General features: G+C 32.1%; 2 protein-coding genes across 4 annotated transcripts in view; one reads left to right on the top strand and one right to left on the bottom strand.

Moving 5' to 3' along the window:
* LOC128391881 (tyrosine-protein phosphatase 99A-like) overlaps positions 1-12,427 on the bottom strand; it is a 51,565-nt gene that overhangs the window by 13,750 nt on the left and 25,388 nt on the right. The gene's annotated exons all lie outside the window — the stretch shown is intronic.
* On the top strand, positions 4,380-11,677 carry LOC128391889 (uncharacterized). The gene is given in 6 exon segments (XM_053351847.1): positions 4,380-4,607; positions 4,780-5,033; positions 5,072-7,956; positions 8,796-9,008; positions 9,096-9,179; positions 9,257-11,677. Coding segments are annotated over 6 exon segments (5,712 nt in total). The 5' UTR covers positions 4,380-4,532; the 3' UTR covers positions 11,458-11,677.

Here is a 12,427-nt window from a genome sequence, read left to right as displayed (position 1 = left end):
TTAAAGCAAAAATACTCAAACTAAGAAAAGTATAGAAAGCAAAAAATGATTAGTAAATGGCAACAATTAAGTTGATTGGGTTGAAAAATATTTAAGACAATTGAGATTTGCCAGAATTGCGGTGAAAAGATTAACAAAAAAGTGTCTCATTTGAAAATTTGATTATAAAAACACAAAAATCAGTTGATTGAAAGTATACTGATTGATTGTCATGATGATGATGATGATTCCTGAAGATAATATAACATCATCTTGCAAAAAAAAACGATCATCATGATGATTGTTGCCAAAATAAGGAGAAAGTGAAATGAGTAAAAAATGATAATTCAAATGCCATTAGGTTGAAACCTTTGGTTATATTCATGAGGAAATGTTAAAAAAATGAGAGTAGGAGGAGATGATGACGATAGTGATGATGATGATGATGATGATGATGATGCAAAAGCATCTACGGGATTATTATACAAGAATAAGATTTTTTTATCGATCAATATTCACATAGATTTAATATCGATCGATATTCTGGTTTTATTTGGTGACCTTGTCGATTGTCAGGTCACTAGGATGAGAAGACCTTTTAACCGGAAACAATGGCTTCTTAAAGGTCTTGAAATAGTCAATCTATTTAATTGTATTGATTAAACTGGATTAATATGATGACATTTAATCAAAAGGATTCGACAATTGAAATTATAGTAAATCAAAGTTTTGTTTTTCCTTGAGATTAGTATTATGAGTTGATCAATTGATTGGTAAACTATAATCATGATAATCATGGATTGAGAATCAATTTGAATTTCAATCCGATGCTTGAAATTAATCATTTTTATCGTTTTTAATTTTCTTTTTCACTTGGATTAAGGTGGATTAGTGTTTTTTCACCGGATCCGGAATAAGGAGATAAAGTGAAAATTAGAGATAAGATTAAGGTGTAATCTGTTGTAACGGTAAATGATGAATATGCAAGTGAGAGAGAGAGAGAGAGAGGAAGCTGGAAGAGTAAATCACTGAAAAAGGTAAGATGATGAAAAAGAATAACAAAAAAAGGATTAATCATTTAGTGAGGATAATCTGTTTTTAGTGTTAAGCGAACCAGGTAAAATGGTTTCGAGGGCAATTGAAAAGTTCCCATTATCCAGAGAAAGAAAAAGTAAGAGGAAAAGAGAAGAGAAAAGAAAGAGAATGAAACTTTCTTTCGTATTCTCTTTATTCCTTTAATTCGTCTTCAATCGATTCCATTCAAGTGATACCACGAATCATGCGGAGCGATATTCTTAAATTTTTTTGTTCTTTTTTCATCATCTTCTTATTCTTTTACCTTAATTTTTTTTTCGAAACTGAAAGAGAGAGAAAAAGGGGGCTAAAATGGCGAAAATTTTGAGGCTCTTTCGCTTTCTGTCGTCGTTTTGTTTGTTACCCTTCGTACCCTCCCCACTCCCACACTCTCCCATCTTGATCCCTCTCCTTTTGGTTGATTCTGGTGTCGTTTCAACAAGATTCGGGGCCACTTTTCATGTTTTACTCAATCAGGTATCGTTAAGACAATAATACCTGGCATAACATCATCATCGTGCTCATCGATAACTACACAACATTACTAAATACAACAATCAGTTAACCATTAAGTTTATCAAAAAGACTCCCGTTTATCATCATCATCTCTCGAGCCCATCATATCGTCAACTTATCGTTACCATCACCATTAACTCATCAGTCTACCGTATCAGTTGATTAATTTCATCGAGCATCATCAAGCGAAAATATTAAATCATCTACATCAATTTACTTTAATTTCGGTGATTGTTGAACAATTTGGATCCATAGAAAGTTTTTCTTGTCAACTAATCATCTTGAACTTTGTTTTTAATTGTTTAATCAATTATGATGATCTTATTTATCTGGGAATAATGTTAATCAAGCCATTCGGAAAAACAATTACTTGGTGATTTAAAAATACAGGAATTGATTTTCTAAATTGTTAATCTTTCATCAGGAACTCACAATATTGAGTTTTCCATTTTTTCAAAGTGACCATTAAGGACCAACGATTGACCAAGGAAAAGAAATACCTTCTCTCTAATTAATCATGGTAAGTTAATCACTTTCGATTTGTATACTCAACAATTTAACAATCTTTCGTTGATTAACAATTGAAAATATTGTGAATGTCGATCTGATATTTTCTAAGTTAATTGTCTCTTATGGTTAATTGTTTATCTCTTTAAATGGACATGATTAACTCAATGGTAAATTGAATGTTCAATTTTACTGATTACTTTTGATTCAATTGCATTTCTCAATTTGTTGATTTACTAATTGTTTCAATGACAATTGACTTTTATACAAAACAATTGTTTGTGTAAAAGTATTTTAATTGCAATTGAGATTAAGGAAATGTCAAAACAGTTGAATAGTTTCAGATGTGATTAGTTTGATGCTAAATGTAAACAATTAAAAAAATTCAGCTAATTAAATAAATCAACTGTTACTTGTTAATTGTATCTAAATTCACTGATATTGATTGAGCTAATTTGTTAATTGTAATTCAATCTCAAGTGATTAGATCTAAAACTTAATTCTAATTCAATTAGAAATCCAAATGATTAGATTATAAGGATTAAATTGGTCTATCAGTTTTCACCGATAACTATTGATTAACTTGATTAGATATTGAAAATATTTTCAATTTTTTTGCTCGTTCACTAATTGATTAACATTGATTTGAATTATAACTGATTGTTTGACTTTTTTTTTCATTATAATCAGTTGGTTGTTGATTAACCTGATGGTCAAGTTAATTTGTGTCATCAATTTTGTATCGATTGATTGATTTTCATCGATGGATTTTGTCCAATTTCAACAGGACCAGTCACGTTCTGTTAACCCTTTCATCAGATTTTTGGTGTAAATCATGATAGTATTTGTATAGAAACTCAAATACATTGATTTAGATTAGAAAAAAATATTTGATTTTGCCTTTAATCGCACTGATTAACTTTCTAGGCCCTGAAATAATCATTTAACTGAAGCAAATCAAGTCCACCAAATACATTGGACAATTAAAGTTGGACAAAATCGCCACCAAAAGCTGATTAAAATCATGATTACCTCAATAACAATACAATTTAAATTTCGATAATCCATTTGTCTTAATTGTTTAAAAAGCATAAATACTTTATTACAATCAAAAACTATAGCAATTCAAATCAATATTTTCTCATTAAACTAATTGTTTGACCTTCAAAAACAACTGATGGTCAATATTTTCGGACACTAGTAAGGAAAAGGTGACCAACATCACCAAATGATAAAATCAGTGATAAAATAGTAAAGGATTAAGATGATAAAACTAATCAATGTTGAGAGATTTAACAGTTTAAAGGGTTAATTAGAAGATTAATTTACTAATAAAGACATAAGAAATTAATCTTAATTGGATTAAGGTGATATTGTCATAACCAGTTTCATCTAATCACTTTACTCATCATCGATATTCAATAATAAATAACATCCAAGGTAACATTTCGTCCGTGAAAGGTAAACCAGGCCAATAATGATTAACGGTTAAGTTGACGAAGTGTATTACCGTTAATCCTTATCCATAAAGAAAGCAAGATGATAATGATTGTCATCATCACGATATGTTAGTAGTTAGTAAATTGTAGTGAAAATTTTGTAATCATTTTCATCACTTTTCCAACCACAAAAACATTAACATTGAAAAAAAGGTGATTTGATTTTCTTGTCTGCTCTTATTTTCATTGTTAATGCTTTCACCAAGTAATTGATTATTATTATTATTACATCATAATGATTAAGAAAAAGGGTAAATTGTTGTTAAATTATTTTTAAATCAACCTAAATATTAAGGGTGGAGTAACAATCGACAGGTAATATCTTGATTCATTTACGGAACAGGATCAAATCAACAGTAGGAATTAAGATGAATCTTAATTGGCCTCGAGTTTTTTCTGATATTTGTTATTTTCTTATTATTATTAATAAAAATGATAACCAATTTAACTTTTCATTATTTACTTTCAACGATTCACTGATTATAATTGTAACTACTGTGTTTTAATTGTAATCAGTCAACATTAAACTCTCACTCTTTTATTGTGATTAGTTAATCATCAATCAAATTAAAAGGCCTAACCAATGATAATCCTCCCATTTTCATAACTTTAATCAAAGTTAATCACTTTGTTTGATTATTATAACTTTAAATTACTATCATGATAATCATGATAATTATCATTTTATTAAGATGATAACAATTAATTGATGATTAACTTTGTATATATTGTGTAACAATCTAATTATTATATCAACAACAATTAGTAATCAGTTTTGATTATTTGTTTCTCAATCAAGTGGACAAATTTTGAGCACTCACACAATTAACTAATAATAACAATCAATAAATCAAATTAGTTTGTCAATTAATATGGATACAAGTGAAAACTGATTAATGATTAATTGATGATCATTTCTTTGAATATACAATTTGTAAGGCTTTTCAAATTGTTTAAATGATTAACCTAATCAACCAGAACAATAATTTAATTGTTATGGAAAGAAAGAAGAATCAACAATCAACAACAATGGTAAATGATTAAAGTTAATTGTCTAATCTCTTTAAAATTAGTTACCAATCAAATTAAATTTCTTTTCATTCTAATTACCGTTAAATTGTTGATCTAATTTCCCCTTGTTGGATAACTGATCGTACGTATTATTATCATCTTTTAACTAATTGTTTCTCAATTGTAATCATAGAAATCTCAATGTTACCTGTCTGCAATTATTATTATTCTGTTAATTGTCACTGATGTGCTGACCAGTTCACTGATTATCAATGGAAATCAACCTAAATCATTAAAAGAATCAACTTCTGGAAATGTTTTCCTCTCATCTACTGCTCTTCATACAGAAATTACATTGAATTCTGGTGCATTGGCAAATCGTATTAATCGTGGTCCACATTCAAGTGAACTTTATTTAAATCATTTCCCCCACCGGTCAACAAGTTCATCCTTAATCAAACCTTTAACTGTCACCAAATCCTCACAATCAGATGATCATCATCTTCTCATCAACATGTAACCATAAATCAAAATGATGTCAATAGATTATTGGTTAATTTAACTCATCACATTTCCAAACCATTACTAGTTGATAAACGATTCGCAGAGACAATAATTAATAAGACAACAGTTTCACCAATTAACGATAAGGACACAATTACCGTTACCACGATAACCTCTTCATCTTCATCTACTCCAACCTTATCACCGGCCATCTTAACAACACCTTCACCTTTGACCCATAAAAAAGGTCTTCTACCAACAAGTAATTCAGACAATTTATCATCTACTAATCAAGGTATTCCACTGTTGAACTCTGGACATGTTATCAACAAATCGAGTCCATTAATTTCATCCTCGAATCGTCAAGTATCACCGCTCATCTATTTATCTCGAGATCCAACATCACCCGATAAATATGAATCTCGAGCTTCAGCTTCAACGGATGACATTCAATCAGAATCGCCTGATAGTTATTCTAACGGTAGTGGAGCCAATCGGACAGTTGATAGTCAAGAAACGGATAAAAATGATCTACCTCCTCGTCGAGGTCAACTTCGTGAAGCCGAGTCATCGGGAAGTTCCGGTTCCAGTGGTGAGATGAATCTTCCTTATAATTATTCAGATTCATATAATAAACAGAATCGTTATAATTTCAATATGCAACCACTGGTGGGTAATTCTTATGGTGCATCTTCACCAAGTATTCATGGTAACTCATTTTATAAATATGGACCACCGCCGAAAATGAGCCGACCTTATCCCATGAGTTATTCATCTTTATCATCATCATCTGATTCGTACCCAATGTCACCATCGTATCCAGGTCGACCTGTTTCGGGTTCTGGTGGTTATGGTTCGAGCTCTTCTTCGGGTCCCTCCGGACCAAGTGGTCCACCAATACCTTATCCCCTGCGACCAATCAATTCAAGTGAAATTGATGCAATGGTGGCACAGCTTCGTAATCAATTGAGACCAAAAGCTTATCCGATGACCAGTCACTTTTCTAACGGAGGTTTAGGTCAAAATCGATATCAACCGTTTACCAATGATTATTATGCAGCACCAACATCGTCCAGAGGATCAATGAGATCATCATACTCTTCATCAGTGTTACCACCACCTTCGTCGTCTTTACATAATCCAAATGAAGGATGGTCTTCATCTTCCTCAGCAGTTTCATCTTCATCTGCTTCGATTCCCTCATCATCTTCATCGGCTTCATCACCCAACTCTGGATCACCCCCCGGATCCTCACAATTCAATCCAGCTCCCACTCCTTTGACATCATCTCAATCCTCCGAATCGGGTTCATCTGAGTCTGGCGATGATGAATCTGCCAATGGAAATGGTAGTAGCGGTGGAAACAGTGGCCAAGAAGATGGCGATCAACCTTATAACACGAATAATTATCAAACTGCTCATTCATCAAATCAAGAAAACACCAATAATGAAGATTCGGAAAGTTATACTCGAGTAAATGGTCCAACGGCTACTGGTCCACCTCCGACTGGACTTTCAGGTTCACAGTTTACAAGTGATTTTGCTAATAGTATGATGAATTATGGTAAATTTCCTGGTGAACCTGGAGGTGGATTTGGATTGTCAGCTGATTTCACGGTCACTAGTGGTCCTGATTCAATTAGTGGTCTTCATGGAGGACCAGATCCAACAGCAATGGCTAATTTGGCTAATTCCGCTGACGGGTTTTCCAATTCTCTGTCTTCTTTTCCCCTTGATTCTGTCCAATCGCTTGATCCATTAGGAGGAATGGGTCCAACTGGATTTAAATCACCTCATGAATATATTCACAATTATTATGATACCGAACCAAAGGATAAATTCCGTTATGTTGGTGGACGTCCTGTTGGTGGTGGTGGTGGTGGTCAAGAATATTATAATAATGATTATCAACAGGCCAATCGACCCTCACCCTATGGGCATCAAAATACAATGAAAGATTTCATGAGAGTCGTTGATTCAGTTAAACATGTTGTCTACAAGATGAAACCTTTGAAAACTGTGGCCTCTAAAATGTATCGAGATTTTACCGATAAAATGAAGAAACGAATTAAAAGTTTCCGTGGTCCAACAGGTCAACCAATTTCCATTCAATCTCCTCATCATAATCCACATAATCCACATATGCCTAACGGTCCACATGGACCACACCATCACCACCAACACATGATGCCTCTTCCTCACCCTGGTTTTGGTCCAAGTCATTTGGGTCAAGCTGGACCTTTAATGGGACCAATAGCGATTCAAGGTATGGGAGGCGTTGGAGGTTCAGGGGGAATGGGACAACTTCCCTTCCCAAATGGAGGGCTAAACGGTTTGAATCCAATGACGATAACGGCAATGTCCGAATTAGCTGGGATCAAGATACCAGCGCCGTCAGGAGTTGGCGGAGTTCCCGGCTCCTCTAATGGTATGAATGGCTTTGGTGGAAATGGTGGACTTAAAGGTGGATTAGCTGATCTTTTAGGAGGCTTAGGAAGTGGTAATGGCGGTGGTAACTCAGGAACCAATGGAGATGTTTCCAATTTACTCAATCAATATTTGGGAATGAAAGATGGAAATGAAAATAATCCCAACATGGAAGATAATCTGATGGATGAATTAAATCAAGCTCTAATCTCTCAATTAATGGGTGGATTAAAACTCCGCCGTGAAGATGGTAAATCCAATGGCGGTGATTCAAACAAGGTGAAAAATCAAGGTAGAATCGATGGATCAGCTGATGAAGATGGTAGTGACACCGATAGCGAAATTGACGACGATGAAGATAAAGAATTTAAAAACTTTGAAATCGATCGTCGAAATGCAAACGATCAAACTCGTGGAGGATTAATGAATAACAATCAAGGTAAAATTAAAGGTTAATCAATGATAGACCAAGATCAATGTCATAAGCACTTTAATATTGTGTTTGTCTTTTCAATTGTTCTGTCAAATTTAATTGTCATTATATTGTCACAACAACAAAAATCCACTCCCACCCTGTGCCCACTTTAAAAACAAAATCTAAACGCACAACAAACCACAATTAATTAACCATATCAACACACAATCCGAAATCCTTTCCGATGTGTCTCAATGTTATCCTCAAATCTCATTACCTCTTCCCCTGAGTTCATGTTTTCACAATTGTCACCAAAACATCATCATCATCATCTTCATGATATCTTCACCTTTTCATCCTCATCACCATGACAAGTATATTAATGTTTTCCATGTCTCTTCCCATTGTATATTCATTGTCAACTCAGTCTAAGCTTATTGTGTTCAAAGATGAACTAACCTAAATTTTTGTTGTGACAATTTAACAAATTGTTGTAACTTTTTTTGTACAATTTAATGTCATTATAACTGTTTTTTGTATTATGGTAATTTCATTTTCTCTATGTGGTTTGGCTTCAGCTTTATCCTTTTTTTGTTCATTTTTTTATATGTATCTTGCTTTATATCTGTAATGTCAATTGATATTATAATTGTATCATCATCGTCATCATCATCATCATCATCTTTATAATGTATTTTGTTTGTTAACTTTACCTAATTGTCTGTGTGTGTGTATTGTTGCTTTCTTCATTTTTTACAGCAATTTAAATTGTCCAGCTGATTGTGATTTACTCAAGAATCAAAAACAATAATAACCCGAAATTTTGTTCCAAATGACCCAACCTACTCTATCTTTTACCATAGGAGCTTCAAATCAATCGCAATCAATACTTGAATCAAATGGTTTCATCGCAACTAAAATCAATCAACTAATCAACAGAAATTCATTTCCAATCAAATCAACTGAACATCAAGCTCAATCATCAAACATAAATGCTAATTACTCTGATTCTGTTGAAACAATCAACTCAAATAGGTTACCTGTTAGATTATCAGGATCAACAATTACAATTAAAGGTAATGATTATTATTAAATTATCTTAAATTCATTTTCAATAATTAGTAATTTTTTTCTTCTCTATTCCAAATTAATCATTATTTCAGATGCTTTAATTTCATATGCTAAAAGATTGAAACAAAATGATTCAAGTGAATTTGAAATGCAAATGAAACCTTCAATTGTCAATGGTAATTATTGTTGTTGGTTTTAAATTGTTACACGATAATTAATTAGACTATTTCTTGTTTCATTTTCACTCATGCAGATACTCAACTTAATAACTCACCATCATCATCAGAATCAGTGGAAATGATTGGAACCTCTTCAAATGATAATAACAATACAGAGACTAAATTAACTAATCACTCACGAATCAAGAGATCATCATCAGCTCAATTATTCATTCAACATGGTAATTCAGATGATGATAATAATAGAAAGACAACCTTAATTAGTGACGATAAACACTCAACCATGATTTCTCAGGGACAAATTGTTACCCTCCTACCCAATGGTAAAGGTGAAATAGGTAAAAGTTTACCTGGTTTACCTGAAAAATTACGTCGACAATTAAATGATGATCAACGAACCATAATTTCACAATTATTAACTACAACTCTTAATGATGGTACATTTCATCAGCAGGATAAAAATGAAATTGATAATCAAAATTATATTAATAATAATTTTGATTACAATGGATTCAAAATGAATACAAACAATTTACCATTTCATTTTTTTGATAATCATAATCATCATAATCATCATCATCATCAGATTAATCAATTTGGTAATTTATCTAATGAAACATTATTTGGATTAACTGATTCTATTAATACAAATGAATCAATATTACCAATTAAACCTTTTTATTGGCTAAATGGTAATGATAATCAGGGTAATCAACATGAATCAAATCAGCTGATTGAATTAATGGATCATGATATTACCAAGGTTACATCTCAATTTCCAACTCTAATTGATTACATGATGCCGGAAATATCAGAAATTGATGCGGATGAAATTTTAAAGACTAAATCATCACCTTTATCCACACACTTCAACAATCAAATGTCAACATCAGCTGATAATATGCAAATATCTTCTTATCCAGAATCTTCATCTGCCCATTCAAAAAATCCGACAGCACCTTCATCTAAACCTGAAATCTACCTGAAGATAATTGAAATAACACCTCAGGAGCCTTTAATCTTGACCACTCCATCGCCAGCAATTAAAAGCATAACAACAAAACCATCAAATGATTTTCAACAAAATGTCAAGTCAACAATCAATAAGATTAATGATAAAGTTCATTTTCCCGTTAGCACCTCATCACCTTTGTCCAGTAAAAGTGATCAGATTAAAAATCTTTGGAAACGTTTTCCCACTCCGATAATCTGGCCGGTGGGCTCAGGGATTCGCTCTCGTCCCAACGATGGTAAATCAAAATCATCCAACATCCACAAAGAAATAAACAACAACAATGGACTTGGATTTAAACTTCCCAAAGGACCTTTACCTTTACTACCAACCATAAGTCCAGGATTAATTGAGACCATGAAAAAGGCAAGATTTTTCTTCCATCATCCTCCAAATTTATCTTCATCCGCATCACCATCATCAGTAAAATCTTCATCATTAAAAACATCTCAACAATCCAATCAAATAAAATCTCCAATTCAACAGCAAAATCAACCTTTAACCACTCCACGACCACCGATAATCTTTGTCCTTCTCAATCCTAAACTTGATTCATCTTTATCATCATTGTCACCACTTTTATCATCTCCAATTCATCACAATTCACTCAATGGAATAGTAACAAAATCATTAAATCATAATAATAATAATAATAATAATCTTCTTGTTCAACAACCATTTTCATTGAACGATTTAACCAAAAATTATCAAATTGCTCTGGGAAATAGGAAAAAAATTAACTCTCTAAATCAAATTAACAATCGATTAACATCATCATCAAATCATATTCCAATTCCAAGATTATTATCTCCAGTTAACCGTAAAAGTATAGACACAGAATCACCTATGAAATTGTCTCCATCAACTTCAACCTTCACCCACACACCATCACCATCACCACTCAACCCATCATCACCTACATCCTTATATAATTTGGAAGGCAGATCAAGTGTTGATAAGATGATACTTTATCCTGTACCAATTAAATCAATTGAGAAGACCAATTCACAATTACCATTAATGAAAACACTTCAATCAACAGCAATTGAATCATCAACTAAATTTTCAACTGATTCATTATGGATTCCAACAATTAAAGGAAAGGTAACAACAGATAAAGATACAATTAACTCTTCAACTCCTAAATACAGTCAACCATTAGAGTCTCGAAGCAGCGATAACTTTATTATAAGAAATTTAAATCCCAAAGATTATCCAAACAATTCTAATCACAATCAACAGGAATGGATTCCAAAGAGCTGATTCATTGGCGAAATTCAAATTAAGACAAAATTCTGTGCCACCAGACATATAATAATATCTATCATTTATCTCACCATCATCATCATCCTCATCATAATCATCTTGAAACTCTCATTAATCAACGATAATAATAGTAATCATATTTGTTATCATTTCATTTTCGCCATTTTCAAATCATCCACCAACAAACAACTTCAACACTATCTCTCCCTGTGAATATTATTCATTTACCTTGTTTTTTTTACTATTAAATCATTTGGATAAATTTGATATAAATTAAAATTCAAGCCCATTTTTTACTCTTCCCAATGGTTCCTAATGATATTCAACCTTTTCTTGTTATCACAATTGAATGAGCAATTTAAATTGCTACTATTACTGTTAATGGTTAATTTAACGTCTATTGTGACTTTGAATATGGTTGAAAATTAATTAATCATCATTATTTAAAAGTTGCTGATTTAATTTTAAGTTAAATTGATGGTTTTTTTTGACTAATCAATTAGGATTGATAATTAGCAATTAGTATTAATGTTTGACCATTTCTTTTCTCATCAATATTTTCATCAAGTTTTATTAATAATTTGGGTTAATTGTTGATAATATGAAGTATATGAGGTGATCATCATTAGGAATTAAATTACATCCCAATTTGAACAGAGCGATTTTGAAATTGTAACTATTAATATTATCATGTATGTTTATTAATATCAAATGGTAATGATAACAATTGATGATAATGAGTATGATGATAACTCTTAAGATAGATGTATCTGTAATATTATCTTACTAGTGATGAGAAGATGAGGAGTGGGAGGATGATGAGGATGATAAAAAAAGAGGAGAGAAGGTGGAATAAGCAGAAAGTGATGAGGAACCCGAAAAAAAATACAAGAGCTACATGGGAACCAGAAAAATGGTCCTGGTTGACCTAGTTTCTTTGAATTATATGCTTTTTCCTCCTCCTTTT

Source organism: Panonychus citri, unplaced genomic scaffold (assembly GCF_014898815.1).
Source record: "Panonychus citri isolate SS breed McGregor unplaced genomic scaffold, ASM1489881v1 Contig00135, whole genome shotgun sequence".
Classification (NCBI taxonomy): domain Eukaryota; kingdom Metazoa; phylum Arthropoda; class Arachnida; order Trombidiformes; family Tetranychidae; genus Panonychus; species Panonychus citri.
This window is presented reverse-complemented; position numbering and strand designations above follow the sequence as displayed.